Genomic DNA, 24207 nt, shown 5'->3' on the forward strand with positions numbered 1-24207 from the left:
TTTCACAGTCCTTTCAAAAAACGATCCTTTAGCCCCCACCCCCAAAACCATCATCCAGCTCTTTCCCAGGTACCTGCGTGGCCACAATATCAACCCTGAAGGTTTGTCTAAAGAATTAGCAAATGGTTTTCTTTTCCAGAAGGCAGAGCAGGGGAATAAGTGCAGGAGGTGAGAAACTTCAAAGGGTCATTGTGAGAGATCAGAGAGGGGGCCCTGCATCCCCCCCCCCCCCACTGGGAAGGAGAGGGCAATAGAATTTTATGATCTACTGGCTGGATCCCTTTCAAGTCCTGGGATCTTTTGAGTCTTCCCCTTCTTCTGGACTTCTGCCTGGCTCTTAATCATTTGGGCCCTCCCTGTTAAGAAGGGTGTTGTGGGGGTGGGTGGGAAAGGGGCCGCGGGGGGGGGGGCGTGTTTCAAGTCCACCTTGAAGCTGCAAGATGTTTAGTAAGAAGACCACTGGCCCTGCTTGGCTTGGGGCATTTTCTCCGTTGGGAAACCCATCTGTAGTTAGGAAAAGGTTAGCAACGCCTTTTGCAAGACAGAGGCAGGCCTTTGAGTATCACAGAACGCTGGTGCTGTGCAAGGTGCCCTTTAGCTAGTCGCTAGAACTGGCTCGCTGTCCTCCCTTCCTTCCTTCCTTCCTTCCTTCCTTCCTTCCTTCCTTCCTTCCTTCCTTCCTTCCTTCCAAATTTTTATATGCCCTCCAATGCTAAAGTCTCTGGACAGCATACAAACAAACAAACAAACTAAAAAGAACAACACACAGCGTACGGCATCCGACCATTAATCATAAAATCAAAGAAAACACTAATTAACTGTTAAACTACTGGGAAAATAAAGAGGTTTTCACCTGACGCCAAAAAGAATAGAGCAACGGCGCCAGGTGAACCTCCCTGGGGAGCGTGTGCCAAAGTCAGGGCGCCACCGCCGAAAAGGCCCTTCTCCGGGCCGCTACCCTCCTAATTTGCTGCTTCTGCACACGTCCGGCTTTGTTGTCCGAGTGTTGTGAGGAGTGACGCATCCTTTTTGTGATCACGAGCAGCTCTTGCTGTCTGTCCCTTGCAATCCCCCCCCCCCCACACACACACACTCTGGTCTCTCTCCCTAGAAGTGGAGGGACAGCAGACAGCTCCAGCAAGCAGGGCCAGACTGCAACTCCCGTCATCCCCAGCCAGCACAGAGATCATGGGGCCTGGAAAAGAATGCATCCAGGGGGCTGCCGGAGAGAAGGTTGCTCTGCAGAGAATGTGGCATTCTCCCCCCACCCCCCGCCCCATTTCCCAGAGTAGCATAAGCCTTGCTGGGGGCCAACCTCACTCCGGCTGGCAAAGACCTCCAAGTCCTCCTTCCAGCACCGGCCCTGCGCAGCTGCTCCACCGTGGCCCCCCCGCGGAAGGGCCACGCTCCGGTGCAGCGCAGCAGCCGCGCGGAGCACCGTCGGCGCGGCTGACGTTAGGGGAACGGCTGCCTTCTCAACCTGAACACCCAGCGCCCGCTGCGCCACCCCTCCAAGGGCCCACCCGTCCGATACCCCCCAGGAAGACGCAGCGGCTTCGTCATGGATGGTGGACCTGCAAGGACGCGGGCATTTCTGGATTGCTTCAGGTACGAGTCAGGAAAATGGTCTCGCGCCCAATGCAGCTCCCCGGCCCATACGCCAGCCGGGCTGCTAGAGTAAGGGCATTCTCGGCAGAGCAGGTGGAAGGTTTCAGCCCAATGCTACCACTCTGCGTTCGCCAGATGGCTGTTTTCACCCCGCCGGTTGGGCGCTTCTGAGATGGAGGAAACTCCCCAAGGTTCAACACACCTTGCCCCGGAGGAGGAACCCTGCTTCCCACCTTGCCTGCTGGAAAGCCACCTTCGTCTCCTCTCCAAGGTTGAGTTTCCAACCTCAGCGAGGCGGCTGGTGGCTCAGATTCCAGCAGTGAAAGACTGGAAAAAGAAGCGGCAACAGGGATGGGAAGATATTATTTGGCAGAGTTTATTGATGCATAAGATCTCGTTTTACCAAAAAACACCTAGGAGGTCTCAGGTATGAAACCGTATTCTTTAGATCAGTGGGTTCTACTTATTCCATAGTGGAGACGAAAGGATAATTGCTGCCTACAGAAGTTGTTTAACAGGAACCACTAGGTATAAATCAAGCTGGACTGGAAAAAGAAGCAGATGTATCAATGAGCTTTGCTGAGGATTTCGTGGTAAATGATGTCGTTAATCCACTGATGTCCAAGCGATGTTTCTCCAAAACAGAAATATGCAAAATTATAACGGGAGGATCATGCTTAGGGCTCTGTGGCCAGGGAGAGCACAAATGATTCGTCACACAGCCTGCGCGGGAACAGCCCGTCCACCGTCTTCGGAGAGCGACCCCGGCCGAGCCGTCCTTCCTCAGCTGGTCCTCTACCAGCCCCTGACTGGCTTCCAGGTGGCCACCACCTCGCCCTGGCGGTGCACGTAATAAAGCGGGTGCATTGCGGCCGTCGCACAGGCCTGTCACCGATACAGAGGGGTGAGCAAGGCTTGCGTGCAAGATGCATTTTCTTGATTAGGGAAATGCAGAATCATGCTGCAAACTCAGAAAGGCAGCTGAGGTTGGGGGGGGGGGTCGTCTCTGGAAAGCCCACATCTGCCCTATGCCAGCTGTGGCCCGAATGTCTGACCTTTGGGCAGGTGCTGAGGGCAGGTGGGGAGCAGCAAGGCACTACCCCCCTTGCTAAATCCAAGTGCTGCCTCAGACTCCCATCTTTGCAAGGAGAGGGAAAAATTCAGAGGGCCCAAATCACAGAAACAGGGTGAGGCAGAAGGGGTCTCCTGGGCCATCTAGTCTGACCCCCAACTCCAGCGGTCTAAACCAGCTGTCTAAGTCAGCCTCCCCGAACCTGGTGACCTGCAGATGCATTTGGACCACAACTTCCAGAATTCCCACCCAGCAGGGCCATAGGCTGGGGATTCTGGGAGTTGTGGTCCAAACGTGTCTGGAAGGCACAAGGCTGGGGAAAGCCAGTCTAACGTTTCTGCAAGCGGGGCAGCACCCCAAGGAAACCCAGGCTTCCACCCTCCCCCTGCCTGGATGCTCAGGACTGACCGTACCCTCCCTGGCTCGGTGGCTTCAGCTTTCCAGCCGCAGCGCTTCCGGCGAGGAAGGAAGGAAGGCGGCTGGGGCACCTCCGGGATGCCTCCCCACGCCCTTCTCCAACCCCCTTCCCCTTCCCCAATCCAGTCCCTTGACCTCAGATCAGCAGCCACCATGCTTATGGCAGAGGCCATTTTGGAAGGGGGGGGCGCCGCTGGGAAGGCCCCTTTCTTGCAGCCACCCGCCTGGTGAGGATGCACATCTGTGCGCAGCCCTTCGAGAGAGACTTACGTGGTAGGGAATGAGGGCCAGGAGGCTTCCCAGGGGGAACCTGCTGAAATCCAGCTTCCCGGAGGCGGGCTCGATCCTGCCGTGCTCCTGGGACATCCCCACCAACCTGTGCAGAGCGAGAGGAGCCCACAGTCCACCTGCAATTGGCTTCGCTGCCTCCAACCCCCCCCGACAGCTGCGGCCCCACAGAATTCCGCAGCCCCCGTCTGTGCCAGCCCCGTGGCCGCGCACTGGGTCCCCTCCCTTCCTCTGGGCTGGCTCGCGCAAGGGCAGGGGCACCGAGTATCTTCTGTCCCAGGTGCGGAATTCCACCCTGGAGAAGCTCCCGGTGGTCCGGGTGGGCGGGGCCGGAGGCAAAGGGGCAGGGCTAGAAGAGCAGGGGGTCTGAATGCACAGCTCTGAGCCTCTGGAGAGCCGTGCGGGTCCTTCCGCACAGGGAAACGGCATGCAAAATCCGGGAGACTCCAACTGGCAGCCAGGGGTGGCTTGAGGGGGGAAGCTCATTCGGGGGACTCTGAGCGCTGAATTTGGTCCCCCGGCCTGAGCCTCAGCACCCCCAGTATAAGGCCGCAAAAGCTGTTTCGTTCTGAGACGTGGCATCAGGGCGAGTCTAGATCTGCAGTGCCGTCCCTACGAGGGAGGAGGGAGCCCCATCCCAGAATCCAGAGCTCTGGGCACCCTGCCTCCTGGCTCTCACCCCCTCCGCCCCACCACCGCTCTACTTTGGGCCTTCAATTAGGGTTCGGGCTGTGAACAGGCGCCTCCCGCCCCGTGGCGGTCCTCTTGTGCGAGCGCCCACGACTCTCAATATTCCAAACCTCCCAGAGGGGCCCCAAAAGCTGGGCGATCTCGTCCGTTCTCGTGGCACATGCAACCCCGGACACCCGCCGGGAAGTAGCGACTTCCAGATGCCAGCTGGACGTAAACCGTAGAAGGCATTTCACTGGGGCCTTGCTGGGCACTGCAGGTGGGCCGAATTTCACAGGCTCCCTGCCTGTTCCAGCCGTGCCTTTTAACAATCCGGGGGGGGGGGGGCACTGCAGATCAGTGCAGGGGACCTCTGCTAAGGGCGTCAAGAGGGCCAGGGGCGGCCAGCGGCTGTGGGTGCACCCCCGCCCCCCGAGTTGGCCGCCGCGCGTTGCGTACTTGAGGTCAGGGTGGCCGTCCACCAGGGCGTATCCTGTCGGCAACTGCCCCAAGCTGTGCAGGCTCAAGCTGGCCCAGCCGCAGTCCACCAGCAGCTGGTTGCGGTGCGGATAGTGGCCGATGACCCTCGTCAAGACGCGGACGGCAATCTCCTCCCGGCGGCATGACCCGACCATCATCTGCTGGACATCTGAGCAAATCAAGAGGAGCGAGGTCAGCGGAGGGAGGTTGCCGCACCTGGACAGCCGGTCGCCCCCGTGAAAGAGGAACGAGAGGTCACGGGGAAGGGGAGCCCAACCTGTCGCCACCAGGCCCTCCGACGAATCTTCGGGGTGGCCAAACCTGGAGTCCTTTCTACAAGGCACAGTCCCTAAAAGAGGATTTGGTGGAGCTGGGGAAGTGCAGAAGGGCGAACAAAGAGTGCGGCTCCCAGCTGGGAGTCGTGGGCCGTTTGGTGGGAGCAGGCATGGATCGTGCCCTGTATTTGCTTGCACGGAGCAGCTTCCCTGCAAGCAAATATATAAAAGAGGATCATCCAGGAGTTGCGGGGTAGCTGTAGAGCTCCATATAAACCTAGAGGTTCCTTTGCAAGAACAGCAATGCTACTTCTGTACTCAGAAAAACCTTCCAAATGCTTTATTGTGTTCAGTTCAGGGCCCCTCATTCAGGAAGGATGTAGCCAGGTTGGAGTCAGCGCAGCGTAGGGCCACAAGGTTGGTGGCCGGTTTGCAGGGGATGATGGGGTATGAGGCGAGACTGAGGGGACTGGGTCTCTTCAGCCTGGAGAAGGGGAGACTCAGAGGGGATCTGTTGGCGACATGCAGGTATGCGAGGGGGTGTCACACGGAGGTGGGTAGAGACCTGTTCTCCCCTGCAGAGGAAGGCAGGATGTGCTCCAATGGAGCAAAGCTCAGGGAACCCAGGTTCCACTTGGATGCCAGGAAGCACTTCCTGACAGTCAGGACCCCGAGGATGTGGAATGGGCTTCCACAGAGGTGGTTGAGGCCCCATCGGTGCGGGTGTTCAAGGATAGGCTGGACGTCCACATGGTGGGCATGTCGTGAGCAGAGCCGGCTGGAGCCGGGGGTCAGACTAGATGGCCCGGGAGACCCCTTCCGACTCGCTCTGTTTCTGTGTTACACAAAAAGGGAGAGATGATGCAGGGCAAAACGAATGCCAACCTTTTAGGGCTGCTGAGGCTACTGAAATCCCAAATTCCCACAGCTTAGGGAAACTGAAGGGCTGTAAACTGCCCAGAGAGCTTGGCTATTGGCAAGTACGGAAATAAACACAGGGCCTGTTTAGCTGAGAAAAAGGCCGAGTGGGGGCAGGCAGCGTACGAGGGCCTTGCCTCCCTCTCCAATACAAGAACCCAAAGGGTCGCTCACCCCACAACGCAGATCGGGGGGAGAGTTGGGATGGAGGCAAGCAAGGCCCAGAACCAAACGGTGGGGATTTGGTTCCACGGAACGTGGGGGTGGCTCGAAAAAGCGGTTGGATAAATTCGAGGAGGAGGTGGCAGTTATCCAGGCTGCAAGCTCCCTGCAGGACAGCTGGGGAACATGGGTGGCAGGGTGCCTGCTTGTAGGCCTTCCGTGGGGGGCCGGCCACGTGTGAAGCGTAGGCTGGATCGGAACCACACTTGTCCTGGATTGGAGCCAACAGACCCCCCCCCCCCAGCAACCTGGCCCTCTTTTCTCCTGGGCACTGATTTGCATCACTTCCCTGCAACTTTGCTCAAGGGGGGGATCACTCTGGGCATACACAGAGTTCTTTCCCTCCAAGAGCAGCCTGTTGCATAGGTTGCGGGATGCATGGCCTGGGAGTGTGGCGAGGGCGACCTCCCCAGCCGTGGACACGCTGCGGCAACCGCGGCCACGGCAAGCAGGCCCCTCGCCGGTCGGGAGAATCGGATCAGGGTTCTCCCCCCACCGCAGCCAGGTTCCCACATCTTCCTCCGCCTGCTTGGGCATTCTTTGGAATCATCCATGTGGGGGAGCACAGACACATGGAACGTGTTATGCAGGAAACGGAGCAGCAAATCTGCATAACTTACGGAGGAAAGAATGCGGAGCGGAGCGGAGGGCTGGGTTCCCGGCAGCCTCCTTCCCGCACGGGCTCTCTAGCAAAACCCGGCAAAGCCGCTTCTCCTGGGTGTTATTTATCCGTGGCAGCCACTTCCGTGGAAGCCGTGGCTCAGAGATGAGCGTGCACGTTCCATGCGGAAAGTCCCTGGATGAACTCAGGGCATCTCCAGTTGCAACTGGCCCCGGAATCCGCTTGGCCCAGCTTTCCCGGCAAGAAAGCCCTGCAGACCTACAGGCTGGTCCTGGAGCAGGAGGACCCGGGTTCAAATCCACACCGGTCCCAAAGTTAACAGTCACCATCTCTCCATCCAATCTACCTCGGAGGATCGTGTAAGGGGAGGTGGTGAAGGTTTTGGGACCAGGGGCCAAATTCCCATTTGGGAAGGGTCTCGAGGGCCACATCCTGGGAGTGGGAGGGGCTAAAGGCACAGGGCGGGGCTGAGGGCGGAGCAAGAGAAGTGGGCAGGGCCAGAGGCGGCTCTCACGGAAAACAGTTCATTTCCGAGCAACTCTACTCACGAGTAAGGCCTGGTGCAACAGCTCTCATGCCTGAAGGAGGCACAGGTCCATTTTAGGAACTGGCTTTCTTGTCTGTAAAGTTTGATTATTTAAGGGAGAATTGCCTTAAAGACTTTTCTTTTCCAGTGTGGATTGGAGATAGCAGCTGAAGAGGCTTGAACGGAGTCTCTGGGTTAGCCATCCTTGTTGTGAGGATAGATTTTATTCACTTAATTATTTTAAAATTACAGATTTACCGTTGTGTGGCTCTGTCTATATGGCTGGGAAATTTATACATCTTGAACAGGACAATCAACCATGCAGCCCGGTGCCCGTAAAACAGACCACCTTCTCTCAAAATAACGGAAATATCGGCATAAGACAATCTGCCCCAATCTGTTACCCTCTGCATGTGCTGGCCTGCAACCTCCATCACCTCTAGCCAGCACAGCTGCAACCAGGGCAGCTCAGAACGATGGGAGTTGGAGTCCATACACTCAGGTCAGTGAAAGCCGCCAGGATCAACAGAATGCGAAGGGCAACTTCCGTTCTAGCTTCAGCTGGAGTTACAGCGGGTCTTTTAAACTGGTTGCAGAAAGCTTTGGGAAAGGTAATTCCGCATCATCGGGGAGGCAACGGAGAAGGCCCTGCTTCTGGTGAGGGCCAGCCTAGCTTTCCCTAAGTTGGAGCGGCAGTCCTCAGCGGAAACTCTGAAATGCTCGAGGGGCCCACGCAGGAAAAAGGATGCTGCGGGGTCCACTGCACTCAGACATGCCAAAACGGGCGATATGGCTGCAGAACCGTTTCCACCTAGGCACTGTGGGCAGAAGGCGCTAGACTCTTCATCATGGCATGAACACACACACACACACGCACACCCTGCCACCCCAGTCTCCTTGGATCCAAAGAGGCAAGCCAGAAAGCCCTGCCTCCTGGAACGGCTACGGGCTTGGGGGCGCACACCCCGAGTTTGCTCATTCCACGCCAGGCTTACCGTAGAAGATGTAATTCCCGGGATGAACCTCAGTGAGCCTGCCCATCTTGGGCACGGGACGGCTGCAGGTCGGCGTGGATCCGATGCTGCAGACGGAGCAGCTCAGCCCGGCCTCCTGCAGCCTGGCAGGGAAGACCAAAACATAAGCTGATGTCTTTGAAGCCTCTGGCACGTCTGCGGAGAGGCGGAATCACCACAGGCCGCCGGGACACCTGGGAGCGAAGCAGCCGCTTTGGGGTGGCGAGCTCCTTCGCTCTGGAATGTGCAGGCTGTGCTTTACTTGTGCCTATCCAGCCATTTCTGACGCCTGGACATCCACTGGACCTTCATAAGAACCCTGCGAGGTAGGCCAGGCGTAAGCGGAGGGGATGGGCTCAAGACCACCTAATGATTTTCATGGCCCAAACAAGATTTGACCCGCCATTTCCCGCTACGGCGGTGCGATTTTTTGTGGGCATGGCTAGCAAAGCTGGAAATTCTGCTCAAGCTTCCCTCGTCCGTGGCACTCGCCTCTCCAAGAGCTCAGGCACAATCTCCCGCTCGGTGCTGGGAATGGAGCAAGAGTCCATTATGTGGAAAATAACCCTGACTCCTTGTTGAATTCTCAGAGCTTTGGGCTGTACAGTGCTGCAAACCAGGCATCGTAAGATTCAGGGCTGCTCCCCTGAATCCCGAAAGCTCAGAATCTGCACAGGGTGAATTTCAGGAGCGCTCTGATGCTCTTCCGCGAGCGAGAAGCAATAAGGTGCCTGGGGATTTCTGGCTTCCTGCAGAGACTTTGACTCAGAGCGGCCTGGGAAGTATCAACGGGATCACTAGGAGATGGGCCATAAATACAGAACCTGCCAAGATGCTGAACCGGTCCAGGCAGAAAGCCAAGAGCCTTGGCACCCATGTTTCTTGGCAGCCCTTCTGGGGGGCGAACCCCAACAAATTATCTGAATGAGACGGTGGTCTTCATCTCTTTAAGACGAGTTGTTGTGTGTGGCCATTTGGAGTTATCCACTGCGCATTTCAAGGGCACAGTTCCACCCAGGCTTAGGCCAAAAAAACCTTCTCTGATTCAGCCTGGGGAGGATTGTGCCCTTAATCTTTGATTTTTTGGTCATTAGGAAATGTGAGGCCGAAAAAGCAGAAAGTCAAAATACAAGAAAAAAAAAAGATTTTTGGTCTAATGTTTGCTATGGTGAAATGTGTTTATTTTAATTATTAAAGTAAGTTATTCTCTTATTTGGTATTTATTTATTATTTCAAGCTGCCCCGAGATCCTTCTGGCTACAGGCTGGGATACAAATTCATACATACACACATATGTACATACGTACGCACGTTCATTACCACTACAAGAGTCCACAACTGGATTCCCTGAGCAGCTGAAAAACTTACCAAATGTTATTAGCCTATAGGACAGGCTTTACAGAAAATCAGTCAAACAGTACTGGAATCTGGCTTGCTGAACTTCGCAATGGCCTAGACCTCAGCGAGGAGCTGGACCTGCAGCTCAGATGACTGGCACCAGGAGCTCACTCCTTTTATTTAGTTATTTATTTCATTTCGATAGCGTCCTGCACCCAAAGCTCTCTGCGTGGTTTGCAACAATGCATAAAAACAAAACAATAAAATATAATACAAATGTGATGCCCCGACCCTTGAGAGCTGAGGCAGAGGCCCTCCTCCGGGAGCCCTCTTTGAAGGAAATTAGGAGGGTGGCTACTCGGAGAAGGGGCTTTTCAGCGGTGGCACCCCAATTGTGGAACATGTTCCCCAGGGAGGTTCGCCTCGCGTCGTCGCTTTATTCTTTTCGGCATCAGGCGAAGCCCTTTTCATTTTCCCCATATTTTAACAGCTAATTGGTTTTATCTTTGATTTTATCATTATTTATCAGATGCAGTGTGTTGTGTGTTGTTTGTTGTATATGGTTGCTTTGTTCTTTTGTTTTCTGTGAGCTGTCCAGAGACTTTAGCATTGGACGGCATAGAAAAACTTTAAATAAATTAAAGATAATAAATAAATAAATACCACACCAACAAAACAACCTTAAAATGAATTTAAGATGGCCAATAAATATTTATGTAAAAGGACCCTGCAAAGGCATAGAATCACCGGAAAAATATCCTCAGGCCCCTAACCTTCTTCCGAGGTTTCTCTCCGCAGGGAATCTTACTGTGGGAAATTTCTGTGGCTCTTCCACATACAGTAAACACTGAAGATGCGCCAGAGCCGTTACCCAATGCAAGCGGAGCGTTCCCGGCTGGGGAAAAACGCAGGGAAGGCCGTTTCCATGGAATGCTGGGGGGGGGGGCTGCATCCCGTGCCCCCAGTTGCTGATGCAGAAATGCCTCGGCTCAGTTCCCTGCCTTTGGCGTGCGGAGCCGCACTCGCCCTTCCGAGCTTTCGCGTTGCTCTGCCCGCCTCCGGACTCCAGCCAGGCCCTATTTCAGGAGGACATCTGGCAGGCATTTCTTCCCGGAAGGGTGTCTGGTCAGAGAGAGGGACGGATCCACAGGAGCTGCTGCTGCGCATCCAGCCGGGCTCACCGTGACTCCGAGGTCGTGAGGCGGTTGACCGCAGCAATGCAGAAACGGCCCAGCAGGCTCCCCGGCCGGCTCCCTCCCTGGACAGAGCCCATGTGCGCTCCAAGAGAAGCCGTCTCCTTCCCCCACTGGAGTCCTTGACGTGGCCACATACCAGGCGTGGTTATGTTAAGATGCTCTGGCGCAATGCTAGCAAAGCAGCAAGGCGGGTGGCGTTAACTCCAGAAAGTGGCCGCTCCGATCTCTCTCTCGGCAGTTTGCAATTTGTCAAGACGGAGGACTGAGGGGAGGATGCATATGATGGCGTGATGCGTAAGCAGGCATAAGAGGGAAGGATCTGGGAATCTGAGCAGTGAGCTCAACCTCTCAACTTTAATTAGGAACAGCAACTCAAGGTTCTAGTCCTCAAGATTACAGTGAGAACTCGTTCAGTGTCATTGCTGCTTCTGCTAAAAAGCAGAAGGGGAGAATGATAGGTCAGGGTGGGAGTTCAGACGCACAACCCTAATATAGGGCTAAAGTTCCATTGAAAAGAGGGCAATTTTGAAAAAGCCTTCCTTGAGTAGCCTTTTCTGCACAGCCCATCATTCTTGCCCATTCTAAACACATTCCAACCATCAAAACCATGCCAGGACACCTCATTTTTCTAACCCTAGCCCTACCCTGGTGCACACCCCTAACCCTAGTATAGGGGTAAAGTTCCATTGAAAAGGGCAATTTTGAAAAAGCTTTCCTGGAGTAGCTTTTTATGCACAGCTCATACTTTCTGCCCAACCTGAACACATTCCAACCATCAAAACCATGCCAGGACACCTCGTTTTCCTAACCCTAACCCTACCCTGGTGAACACCCCTAACCCTCATTGAGGGGGAAGATTCCACTGGAAGGGGCGATTTTGAATAAGCCTTCCTTGAGTAGCATGTTGTTGTTGTTGTTGTTGTTGTTGTTGTTGTTGTTGTTATTATTATTATTATTATTATTATTATAACATTTCTATGCCGCCCCTTGCCGAAGCCTCGGGGCGGCTTACAAACACAGTAAAATACAATAAAATACAAAAATAACAATATAAAATTAAAATTAACAATATAAAATAAATATAAATATAAAATATACATATAAAATATAAAATATGCACAGCTGTTCATTTCTGCCCAACCTGAACGCATTCCAACCAGCAAAACCATGCCAGGACACCTCGTTTTTCTAGCCCTAACCTAGTGATGGCGAACCTTTAAGAGACCAAGTGCCCAAACTGCAACCCAAAACCCACTTATTTATGGCAAAGTGCCAACACTGCAATTAAACCTGAAAACAGCCAGTCCAAGAAAATATATATTTATATATCTTTGGCAGCGCATTGACCGGCCATGCGAAAGCTCGGACGAGTCATGGCTCATGAGTCGTGGCTCGTGACATCATCCCCGGCACCACGACTCCTTTCCGAGCGTGCGCATGGCCCCCATGAGCGCTGTTACCCGATGCTCGGCTGCTGGGGCGATGCTGGGGCGACTGGGCTCGCGTGCCGCACGACAGAGAGGGCTCTGGGTGCCCGCTGTGGCAGGACTGCCACAGGTTCGCCACCACTGGCCTATGGGTTCTTGGCAAGAGGAGAAAACACAGAATATAAACGTAATAATAATCAATAATTGGCAAGAAGAAAGAGGAGAAAAGAGGGCACTAGTTTGCATAATTTCTGCCTGTGCTTGTGTTAATGTTCAGGTGCATGGGACTGGGACTCAAAGGATCCGGGTTCGAGTCCCTGCTCAGCCATGGAGCCAACTGGGTGACTTTGGGCCAGTCACAGACTCTCAGCCCAGCCTACCTCACAGGGTTGTTTTTGTGCGGATAAGATGGAGGAGGAGAATGATGTAAGCTGCCTTGAGCCCTTTGTAGGAAAAAGGCAGGATATAAATCCAAAAATAATAAATAAATAAATAAATAAAATAATCTAAATAGAAATAGAATACAGCGCACCCTGTTGAGCAGGTGGCTTGCCGGGTCCGTAGTCCCCATGATCAGAGCTGCAGGGCAAATAGGCAATGCTTTCCTGCCCCTGCGAAATCAGAGTTGCAGAGCACAGCCCAGGAAAGAGGACCGTCCACTGCAAAGTAGGACACCTGGCCACCCTGAGGAGCGAGGGAGGGAGGGAGGGAGAGCATGTGTCCCCTCACTGCCGAGATGCGTCGCCGGCCTCGTCGGGAGTCTCCATTTTCGTGGCTCCAATGGGTGTGAATGCAAACCTGCTCCGGAGTTTCGTTTCTGGTGGGAAACGAGGACAGCGCAGGGGCCGGGGGCAAAAGAAGACCCCCCCTGGGGGGGAGGGGTGGGGGGATTGCTTATTGCCCCTCCTGTCCAGCCCAGGTGGCCTGGGGGCGCCTGAAAACGGGTTGTCCTCCGCTCGCTTCCCCTGCGCTGCCCTCGCTTGCAGCCCAGCGCCAGCCAACAACCCCCCCGGGTGTGAACCACCCCCCGGCTTTGTACGAGTGCTGGGGGTGGGGGGCATTCAAAGGATGTGGGGGGGGCAGTTGTCTTGCCCAAGCCCAGCTGCACCCTTTCGTTTGCTTTGAAGAGGCGTCTTCAAAGGCGAAAGCGTTTACCTGAAGGAGGTGCTTTTACAATTTTATTTAAGAAGCCGGGTAAGGACACCTTCGCCCTCCCTCCAGGAGATCGGGGCAGGAAACACGCTGATATTATGTGGGTCGTAAAAGTGGGGCCGAGATCTGTGCTGGTGGTGGCCTTTTGAACCGGAAAGGGGCGTGAACGGCGTGGGTTTCGGTGCCAGTTCAGGGTAGTCCCTCGATCTTCACCCCAAAGGAGGACACAGGTTTGCATCCATTCGAATCAACAGGCACCAGTGCAAATTTAGAAAGAATGGGACGGATCCAGGCCCTGTCTTCCTCCAGAGGAGGAAAGCTCTGCTCTTGGGGGGTCCCCCACCCAATTTTGGGGACCTCCCCTCTGACACCCACGCCGCAATTCACCCCATTGTGCAGGATTCTCAGGGCTGCTGGGGAAGCGGGCTGGGGAAGTCCATTTCCGTCCGTGCGATGGAGCCGGCATAAATCTGGATCCAACCCAAGGAGGCCATTTAAATCCAAATCACACTTCTCATGAGATTCTCACATCGCTGAGAGGCAGCCCAGCCTTCAGACAGGCGACTCGGAAGCTCCACCTGCCCTCACTTCTTCTGGGCCTTCCTTTTTAAACTGGAACTGGGCTGGAGAGTCCTTGGAACAGCGGTATGTCTGTCCTAAAGTAGGACACACAGCCACCCTCACGCCGCCTGGCAGGTTGCAGAGCAGAGTGATGAAATGAGGCTGTGGAGGAGAGGAGAGGCCCCAGCAGGGCTGCCAGCCAAGGTGGCTGTGTGGAGCCTCCAGGTTCAGTAGCAGTGTACCTCTGAGTTGCAGCAGCTGGAGGAATGTGGCCTTTGAGCACTGCCTGGTGGGCCTCCTGGGGGGGTTTGGTGCACTACAGGGGGGAAATGGGATGTAGGACCATGACTGGGGAACATGGGCAAGAGGATTCCTTGGATGGACGGGCAGTGCTTGAATGGCTTTTGCCTGAAGGTGGCCTCAGTGCAGAGCAGGAAAATGTGTCGGTCTCCAGGGATTTTGCCCCCAAGCTCCTGCAATCCCCCACCACTGGCTAGGCTGGCTGTGGCTGATGGGAACCGTAGGCTCAAAGAACGGGGGTGGTTACAAGCTGCCCAGCTCTGCCAAAACAAGGCAGTTTATTTGATTCTGGAAGAATCGAGGTCAGTTTTGGGGAATCGGAGCCTGTAAAGCAGGTTTTTAGAATTTACCCCCTTGTCTCCAGCTTTTAAATCTTTAGTATTACTTGTTGCAGGGATGAAACGTACGGTCGCTCCTTCTGCTCTGGAAATCTTACTGGGACTCTGAGAGCTCTGCACCATGACCAGTCACTGCAAGCTCTCTCGCTCGCTGGCACAACCACACCCATTATCCTCGACCCTTTCCTCAAAAAACCTCCGCATGAACTTCCTCGCGACCCTTTCGCACAAAGGCCTCGCTCCCCCTCCCGGGAAAGGACGCTGGGGCAGGTGCCTGCGGCCCCCATCTGGACCCTGGGCCAGCCTGGCATGTCTGGAGTCGAGGAAGCCCGCATGGGGAGCCGGCTAATGTCGAGCTGCCACATCTGGACTCCCCAAACGCCTCCAGTGCCTTCACTGCCCACCCGAGGCCCCAGCGGTCGGCGCGCCGAGGAAGGCAGCCTGGTCCGCCGAACCGGAGCTGAATCTCAGCCCGGCGGCCCAAATGCGGCTCAGCGGGGGCCCAGCCGTGGCCCACAGGGACTCCCCCGTGGCCCCTCTGCCCTTTCCCCGGCCACCAGGCGTTTGGCGCCCTCCTGGCATCCCCCCAGGCTTAAAGCCCGCAGGGACTGTCCCTTAAGGCTCAGCTGCCGGCACGGAGAGCTTTACGCTTCGCCACACTGCTATTGAGGCCGCAGCCACCCCTTTGCCTTCCACCCCCGGGACGCGGCCCCGAGAGCTTTCCTGGACGGCACTCGGCTGAGTGAAGTCCAGCACCCAGCACCAGCCCAGGCCCTCCGGCTGAGAACGGCCTGTCCCATCGCTGACCACCTGATCCCTTCCAAAAAAAGAGGAGACACCAGGTAGAAAACCCAGCCTTTTCTGTGCCCTCTGAATTCTGGCTCCCTTCTCGCCTCGCCATCCCAGCTGCGGTTCGGGGTGCAGCAAAAGCAGAAACCTGCCGCTGCATGTTTGGCTTTCTTGGAGGCCCCTCACAGGGTCTCCCGTCAAACAGGTTTGGCCAAGATCTGCTGCTCTTCTGCCTTTTGGCCTCTCCCCGCCCTCTCTCATCCCATCCTGACTGGAATGTTGCACCCTTTCTCTCCCTGGGACCTGCAGGGCAATTCCTGCTTTGCTGAAGCGCATGGCCCACTAAAGATCGGTAAGAGGCTGAAGAAATCCCCCCCCCAGTAAAGAGAACCCCCCTCCAGCCTCCTGCTTTCTGGGACACCAGGCCTGCAGGACTCCAACTGCTCCACCAGCTCCATACCCCACTGGACCCCCAGAAAAAGGGGTCACACAGGATGGGCTCCATCCAAGGGGTGAGTTGCAACCCGCGGCTGGAAAAAAATTGGAATTTCTCTTTTCCCGGTTCCTCCTCCCTCTTCCAGCGATAAATGGCAATGTCACTGAAAAGGACGGAGCGCTTTCCTCTCTCACAACTCGAAAAACATAATAATTGCAAAAGAGCTGCCTTCTGCCCAACCCGCCAGCCACAAGAATGGCATGACTTGAAAAAGCTGCTTCTGGATGCGTGTCTTGGTGCAGTTACCGGACCGCAAGCTTAGAACTTCACAGGGGACTCCGAAGTTGTCCGCTTCCTTCTTGCAACCCTCTCAGACTTTCTAGCTATTTCCCTACTGGACCTTCTGGCTTTTGTTTCTTGCCACAACAAATCTGTTGAGGAAGGAAAGGCAGAAGAGCTCAGGGAGAGCTTTGGCTTTTCAGTTTCAGGGCAGAGCTGGAAATCAAGATGAGCAGAGCAAGGCTGAGCTTGTAAGCGCACAACCCAAGCTCCTTCCAAGAGTGCCTCAGGGCCAAGCTATCAATCCCTTCGTCTGGGGAGCAGCCGAGGTGGGTTGCAGATGGGATCTGTGTATGGCGGGAGTCAGTTGTTCGCTTGCAGCATAAGCAAGCATTAAAGTCGGTTTTTACCTATATTACCGAAGTATTTGGTGGAAGTTACAGAAAACATGATTAAGGACTTGATTTAGCAATCGCTCCCAAAATTGGCTAGTTGCTAGAAAAATGTCAGAACTTCCACACCTAGAGAATAGCTATTTAAGTCCTTGGAGGATGCCTGAATGGATAAATTGACATATGTGATTGCAATGAGTATATTAAATGTCCTGTCTTAAAAAAAAGGCAAGATCTTGTCACTTTCTGGAATGATGGTTTTAAACTCATTAGGGTGCATAATTATGAATTTAGTGTACTAAAAGGTAATAAGAAATAAAAAGTTGCAGCAAAAGGTGGTCTGTCCTGGGCTTTCGGACTCGGCTCCTTGGGAGAAACTGTATGAAGTCCCTTTAGTCCCTCCAGGGGTTTGCGTTATCCTTGTTTGGATCAGGTCCATTCTGCTCCAGGGTTAGCAGAATGGGGGCATCTAAAGGTATTTTGGATGCTCTCCCCTTTTAGGACTCAGCTTTGGAAAATGAAGCGGGAGAGCTGAGCAAGGCAGCCGATGGACTGGAGTAAGTCTGATCTGAGGACGGACGTCCCTTCCCGAGTGCCCCAGCTTCCCCCGAATTCCAGGTCCCATCTGGCCTGGCCTGTCGCTCACATCAAAGGCGCAGCATCTCGGAGTGGAGCTCCACGTTGGGGCTGAGCTGGCGGCGGCCCCCCCCCCCCCCCCCCGAGCCGTCGCTTCGCATGTGGATGATTAAAGGACTGCGAAGCATCGCATCTTTTCCGCCTCCCCCAGCCCTTCCCCTAGCCCCAACTTGGTGCCACTTCCTGTCTGCAACTAATTTGACATCCACAGAACATCTGAGAGAAATTTGCCCCATGCAACTGGAAAGCTTTGCGCGCGCGCGCACACGCACCACACGCACAGACACAGCCGCACAGACGAAAAACACACCCTCCGCGACACACACGGGCCCGGCTGCCGACGCGCTCCTGCCCCCTGCTGGGCAACGGGAGAGAAGCAGTCGGGTACCACTTCCAAAACTAATTGTGCCCCCTTCTCTTTTGAGAGAGATGCATCTGGATACAAGAGGGATGCTAAGGGTTAATCTGCTTGCAGCAAATTGGACACACGTCTAATTAACTAATTCCAGGAAGGGAGCACATTGGCTTCCTATAGGAGAATGGTTTTTAAGGGCTTGAAATTTCTCCATGGATAAGAAGACCTACTTGGTAAGGGGGTTATTTTATTTACCATTGATACTTATTAATTATTTTCATTTGCATTGCCTGGGTGATTCATAACAACTTGTACAATCAATAAAACCCAATCCAGAGGCAATAAAGCAGCACAGAATTAGCTAACATTTAAATCAGAATCCAGTTGGAAAGACTGGATTTTGTCTGTTTTTCCATTAGAAGTGATGCAGGAGGAATCCTATAGAATATAGAAGAGGGTTAACAATTTTAGGGACACACACAGGAAAGGGGCCAATGCTCAGAGAGAGGTGAAAATTAGTCAGGCTGAAGTCATGGCATCAGCTGAGATTTTGGACCACGCATGCAGTGAGTGCTTGTGCAGTTACGACAACGATGCTCAAGAAATGCAGGCCAGGGCCTTGCATCTCTCTTCCACTGGGCCAGGTAGTTCATTGGGTCAGGCAGCTTAAGAAAGCTTTCTGGGCCACGGTTGGAGACAGCAACTCAACGTTGCGGCTCCACAGCGCCTCCCTGAGCGTGGTGGGATGAGGCACTGCAGCTTCTGAGCCCGACCCGGCCCCATATCCAAGGCGCCAAAGCGGCTTGACGGGGCCGTGAAGTTCCCTGGGCGACTGTGGGCCAGTCCCTGACTCACGGCCTAGCCTACCTCGCAGGGCTGTTGTTGCGGGACTCGAACGGAGGGTGGCGGGGGGCTTTGTAAGCTGCCTGGGCTTCCTTGCAGGAAACAGGCCGACACCAATATCATATGCTGCCTGGGTGTCTCAGGCCACACCGTCTGACCTTCAGCTCTGGCCTGCCTGCTCCAGCACCCGCCTGGCTGCTTTGCCATCTTGGATCACGCAGCCTGCCATTGGTTCTCCGGAACCAGGGCTGGCGCTACAACAGAACGGCAGCGTTGGAAGGAGCCGGAGGGCCGTCGGGTCCCAACTCCCTGCTCAGTGCAGGACTCCCAGTTAAACCGCTCCTCCCGGATGGCCGCCCAGAAAGGAAAATCGAGCAAGCGACGCAGCTCTTCTGCAAAAAGCGCGACAGAAACCCTGCAAGCAGGGTGCCTTTGACACCTGGCGAGGACCACCTGCATGAGCACCTGCTGGCAGTTGGCTGACCACCGCTGGAGGCAGAGCACTGGTCCTTGGGACGCTTCAGTCACTGCCGTTCCCAGCATATCCCCCCCCCCCCCGGATGATCCCGGAGAGCCGAGCCGGCAAAGCGGCCCGGCCTCGCGCACTCGCTCACCTGTCCATGAAGTTCAGGGTCAGCTCTGTGGTGGACTCAGCCACGGCTTGGATTTCGGACTCCCCGTGGCAGCTGTACGAGTTGCCGCAGTGGACGTAGACCCCGGCCATTTCGGTCGTGCCCTCGGCAATGGCCTTAGCCAGCCCAAGGGCAGCCAGATCGTTATGTCTCAGGCCGGCTGCAGAGGAAGTGGAGGAAGCGTCGGCTCTGCGTGCCAGCACCACAATGTCGCGGCTCTGCGTTTCAGCCTCGGCACCGTTGGGGTGCTTGGGGACAGAACTGGCGCACGGGCCATGCCTCCGGTGCCCCAGCTCTCTGCACACCGCCAGAATATGTAGTCGGCCTCTTTGTGGGCCCCGTAACCGTGTCCGCTGAGACTCGCTCGGTCCACCATCCGGGCGGTTCTACCGAGCAAACAGGAGGGCGGGAATGGGCAGCTCAATTTTAAATTTTAAAGTTGGCTTTAGAAAACTATTCTAAAGGCCTTTGGGCACTAATGTTTGGCCATGAAATGAGGAGATGTGCCTTTGACTCCAAAATACCTACACAAGGTTATGCCCCAAGGCAAATAAAAACGCATATTTTACAATTTACAAGGTACCTCGGCCATTTTCGCAGTCTATCTTCACCCACACCTTCCAGCGCTTGCCCTGGCGCAACGGTCTCCGTTTCAGCACGGCCAGGGCATCATAGCTGTCCACCAGAACGTGGAAATTTTCCAGTCTCTCCGCCAAGGCAGCGCAATCCTCAACCTTGTCAAAGGGCAGAGGGTAGGCGTACAAGATGTCATCGAAACCTCCGTCGGCAAAGAACCGGGCTTCAGCCAGCGTAGATACCACGATTTTCCGCAGCGTGCCCTCCGTCATGAGCTGCCCACCTTCCCTGGGGGAGAGGAACAGAAAGGAAGTCACCAGGGGTGGAACCCCTTCGCCGTGTGTGGGAGAGGGAGAAACGGTCCCAAAAGGGGAGGCGAGTCATTTGCAAAATGCACAGACTCTGTCCTTTGGCCAGAAATGCAAGGTAGCGGATGGGCAGGGACGGCCTTACTCTTGTCCCCATGATTTTAATTGCCACTTTAATTTTATTTATTTATATTTATTTTTTGATTTATATCCTGCCTTTTTCCTGCAAAGGGCTCAAGGCAGCTTACATCATTCTCCTCCTCCATCTTATCCCCACAACAACAACCCTGTGAGGTAGGCTGGGCTGAGAGTCTGCGACTGGCCCAGAGTCACCCAGCTGGCTCCATGGCCGAGCGGGGACTCGAACCCGGATCCTCTGAATCCCAGTCCCGCGCTCTTAACCACTACGCCACCCTGGCTCTCTAATTATTATTATTTGACTATACTTTTCTATGGTTTTCATTGGTTTGCAACTTTTATTGTCTTCGAAATTGGTTTCTGTTTTTATTTATTCATTTATTTATTAAAACATTTCTATGCCGCCCCATTCGCCGAAGCCTCGGGGCGGCTCACAACAGTAGGTTAAAATACAAGAAATAACAAGATAAAATAAGTCGCCCTGGCCAGATATTTTATTGTGCCCCATGGCTTCTTTCTTTGGATGTGTTTTGTCCTGTGAACACGGCCGCTGGCCGGCCGGCCTGACAGGGCTCCCTCCCGTCCCTGGGAGGGCTGGTTCTCACGCGTTGCTAGAGACTCTTTACCAGGTGACCTCCAAGCTGCCAGGTCCCTGCCCTTCCTCCGCAGAATCAACGGCGTCTACCTGAGCGGATGGTCACCTGAGAGAGCCGCCCCCCCCACGCCCGGTCACAGTGCCCCATCTGCGAGCGAGCGAGTGAGCGATCGGCAGCGGCCCTCGGCAGGCACGTCACGAACGCCGTGGAATCAATCGGCGCCCCGGGGTCCGGACCGATCCCGCCACGCACAGGCGGCCGAGAAAAATGGCAAAAGGGGGTCACATGACGGGGTTTGCAAACGGCTGCCCGGTGCGGAGAAGGCACCAAGGAAGCGCTCTCCCTCTTGCGCAGTACGAGAATCCAAGGCCGCCCCCTGAGGCTGCGGAGCGAGAGCCGGGCTCTCCCCACGGTACACGGGGCAGGGGTGGGATTCACGTCCTAAGTGAACCGGGACTGGAGCGATGCCTGGAATTTGTTATTTGTTTTTCGGCGCCAGGCGAAGACCTTTTTATTTCAGCAGCATTTTAAATGTTAATACTATTGAATTTTATCTGGCCAGGGCGGCTTATTTTATATTGTGTGTGTACACACACACACACACATATATTAAATTATTATTATTATTCTAATGTGTATATTTTAATTTATGTGGTTTTAATTTATTGTTGTAAGCCGCCCCGAGGCTTCGGCGAATGGGGCGGCATAAAAATGTTTTAATAAATAAAAAATAAATAAAATAAGAGAAGGGGGCCCACGACTACGAATCCTCCAGGGCCAGAGGCAGGGTGTCTGTGCCCCAGTGCTGGGGAACATGGGCAAGAGGGGCAGGGCACTGCCTGCGGGATCCTGCGGACGGCTGCTGGGGGCAGAAGGCCGGGTTCGACGGACTGCCATCCGCTCTCATCTTAGGCTTTTCTGCCAAGGCAGGAATAGCTGAACAGGAGCAAAAGGGCCAAGGGGAAAGAGGACGTTCCTGCAGGAACCGAACCCGAGGCCTTACAAGCGTTGACTCCCTCCTGCCCAAGGAAGCGCTGCCGGCCCGGCAGCTAAAATCTCACGGTGGCCCCTGGGAATGTGAGGACGAGGCCCCTCCAGGCCAGCCTCAGAGATATTCCGGAGGGTCAGAAGGTTGTGCGAAAGAGGCAGCCCGAGAGCCACGACTCACAGGGTCTTGTGGGTTTTCATGTGAGGCCGGAGGGCCACGCCCAGGGCCAGGCATCGCTCCCTCATCCGCTGCGCGTTCCCCTCTGCCACGTCAAGATCCACGATGAACGCCGGGCTCGGCAGCTCTTCCACACGTCGGCCTGCCCACATCTGCCAAAAGGGGAAACTCAGAACGGGCCGCACTGCAGAGCCGTCGAGAGGCACTGCCCCCGCCTTCGGAGTGCCAGCGAGGCTCCTCTGAGGGTTTCTCGGCCAGGGGAAGCCGCATGCGTCGGGACTGAGTGCGGGGCCTCCTCCGTGGTGGCTCCCCGCCTCGCAAAACGCCCTCCCACACAACCTTGACTGGCGCCCACGCTACTACTGAATTCTACACCACTTTAAGACTTATGACAGATCCAAAGTTTGAGACTTTTCTGTTTCGTTCCCATTCCTCCGTTATTCTTATCACCTAGCCTGATGAAGAGCCCTGGAGAACACGAAAGCTTGCACAGTTTTATGGAACTTTCATTGGCTCTAAGAAGTTGGTATTGCCTTACTTGTGAGTACTTTTTTTCTGCACACGAAGCACCTTGGCTATCTTTGTTCCGCCTTCCTTGTTTGCCCACTCGCTTTAAACACTTCTATTGAAACCTGGCAATTCTGTTTTGCTGTTTTGACTGGCCCTGGTGGCTTTTTTTTTTTTACTATAATGTTTTCTGATTTATTGTACCACATTTTTGGTCCTCGGTGCCTCCTATGCACTGCCCCAATGTCCTACGATGAAAGAGGGGTTTAAAATGTTTCCAGCAAACAAAGACATAAATAACCCAGGTATTCAGAGCGACTGCACGATTACTTTGCAGGAAAAACACCGTCATTCCATACGGTTCGAGGAAAAGAGACGCAGCAAAGGATCCGTCAGCAACGCCAGAAAGAAGAAATGTCAGCTTCGGGCATGTCTATTTTAGAGTGTGTAAGAAGACACTTCACTTGGCTAAGTTGAGATTAATTTATTTGCACACTCTTAACTCGGAAAAAGAAGCGTACCTCTTGCTGCTGCTGCTTCTGCTCAGTCCCAGCTCTTCCCAGGCCAGGGCAAAATCCACTGGTCGTTGGCAACTGCACCGCGAGTTCACATGACGGGATTTGGCTTCACTCCAGATGCCTGTTGGCACAGCCCTGCTCTGGATTACCCGCGACTGCCAGAGCTCCCGCAATGACGGAACATGCAAAAGGCTTAACTCTTGCATGCAACAGCTGGGCTGCAGAGCATGCGCTGATTTCCGTGCGACTCCGCAGGACACAGACCTTCGGAGAAACCTCGAAGCGGCTGCAGGTTAAAACAGGGCAAACGGTCAAAGGAGCAGAAGGCTGTAACTGGAGGGTTGCAAAGAGCCAGACTTGCTTGTTGAATTAATTTCGTTCTTCACGCCACTCATGTCAAGGGTTCTCGGGGATGCACCGAGTCAAAGCAAAGCCAGGGAGCATTAAAATTCGCAGGCGAGGTAAATAAAACGAAGAAAGAATGGGGAAAGGCACAGGAGAAAAGCCGGGCAGATCGCTTTGGGCAGACAGGCTGAGATGAACGCGTTGCGGTCGTGGAGTCAGAGCTGCAAGCATGCAGAGGCTGCACAGCAGTAAGCAATGACTCCCAAGCCACGCCATGCGGGAGCGGTTAAGGAGCGCTCCGACGCGCACTAGGCAGCGGTTAAAAAGCCTACAACTCCCAGCATGCCCCAGCCAGGCCGTCTTTTCCTCCGTCTACGCATGCACGGGTTGCAAAAAAAAATCAAAAAACAAAAAACCCTTGCAAAGTTTTGCAACCGCAAAAGAAAGACGGTGGAATGCCACAGATCTGGCCGCTTTGACAGTGTGTGTAGGGGACGCATGAATTAAAACAAACGCCGAAAAATATGGGGCGAGAGAAGCGACGGGAATGCAAAATAAGCTTAGGCTGAATAGCTGCAAAACGCAAGCAGCCGGTACTCGGGCAGGATTTGTACCGTTCCGAGCAGGTTGCCAGCTGTCGCACCAGCCCCTGCTGCTGTGCTTCTAGCATACGTCTGGCTCCCAGGACTTGGCAGCAGCTGCAACCCCATAGGCAGGACCCACAGGCTCCTAGTCCTTAGAAGTCCTCCTCTTCCTCCTCCACGAAGCCCCTTCTCTAGGTTTTTCTAGCTTTCAACAGCCCAGCCGGGCAGGAGGGGGTTAACTCTGCCTTGGGCTGAAATGTCGCCCGCCCGCGCAGCCGCTCCGCCGCGTCTGGGGAAAAGAACCGCAGAGCCGCGCTGGGCCGGCGTGCCTGAGAGGCGCGCGCATGCGCCCTTCTCTCTCGGCCAAGTCGGATGGTGCATGCGCGCACAGCTCCGGGAAACTCCGCTCCTGCTTCTCACTCCCCCTGCCGGACGGAGAAGGAAGTGCGCCACAGACGCCGGGGCAGGGCCCCTCTCGCGGTGGCCCCTCTTCCGCCGCCGTTCTTGCCCCGCGAATAAAATCCGCCCCTTGCAAAGCTCTAGTGGAAGGAAGGTGAATGGGGGGCCCCCAGGCATTAAGCGGCTTGCTTATCTCCCCCCCCCCCAAAGGTTAGCATGCTTAAGGCACCTAAGCGAAGAAGCTGCCCCCCCAACCCAAAAGGAATAGCAGCTGCAATCAAGGGGGG

The 24207-nt window shown here is 54.8% G+C and overlaps 1 protein-coding gene across 2 annotated transcripts; it reads right to left on the minus strand.

The window, feature by feature from the left end:
• Positions 1-1968: 1968 nt before the first annotated feature.
• On the minus strand, positions 1969-23202 carry LOC123020930 (D-threo-3-hydroxyaspartate dehydratase-like). Of its 2 annotated transcripts, XM_044425204.1 has the most exons (8): positions 22596-23202; positions 21571-21719; positions 19368-19648; positions 18767-18944; positions 8093-8214; positions 4514-4703; positions 3368-3473; positions 1969-2493 (listed from the first exon to the last, which is right to left on the minus strand). In XM_044425204.1, the coding sequence occupies exons 2-8, from the start codon at positions 21717-21719 to the stop codon at positions 2404-2406; spliced, it is 1116 nt and encodes a 371-aa protein (XP_044281139.1). In that variant the 5' UTR covers positions 22596-23202; the 3' UTR covers positions 1969-2403. The 2 variants fall into 2 exon arrangements, with proteins under 2 accessions (XP_044281139.1, XP_044281138.1); XM_044425203.1 differs by lacking the exons at positions 1969-2493; positions 3368-3473 and having other exon boundaries at positions 3480-4703.
• Positions 23203-24207: the final 1005 nt, after the last annotated feature.

This window comes from Varanus komodoensis, unplaced genomic scaffold, assembly GCF_004798865.1.
Source record: "Varanus komodoensis strain SLA01 unplaced genomic scaffold, ASM479886v1 scaffold15, whole genome shotgun sequence".
In the NCBI taxonomy this organism is placed as follows: domain Eukaryota; kingdom Metazoa; phylum Chordata; class Lepidosauria; order Squamata; family Varanidae; genus Varanus; species Varanus komodoensis.

Coding starts and splice junctions, on each gene's coding strand:
- LOC123020930 (XM_044425203.1), bottom strand. CDS start 21,719: ATGTGGGCAGGCCGACGTGTGGAAGAGCTGCCGAGCCCGGCGTTCATC. Junction 19,649..21,570: donor ATGAAAACCCACAAGACCCT/GTGAGTCGTGGC, acceptor CCTCTCCCCCAG/GGAAGGTGGGCAGCTCATGA. Junction 18,945..19,367: donor AGACTGCGAAAATGGCCGAG/GTACCTTGTAAA, acceptor CTTCCTCTGCAG/CCGGCCTGAGACATAACGAT.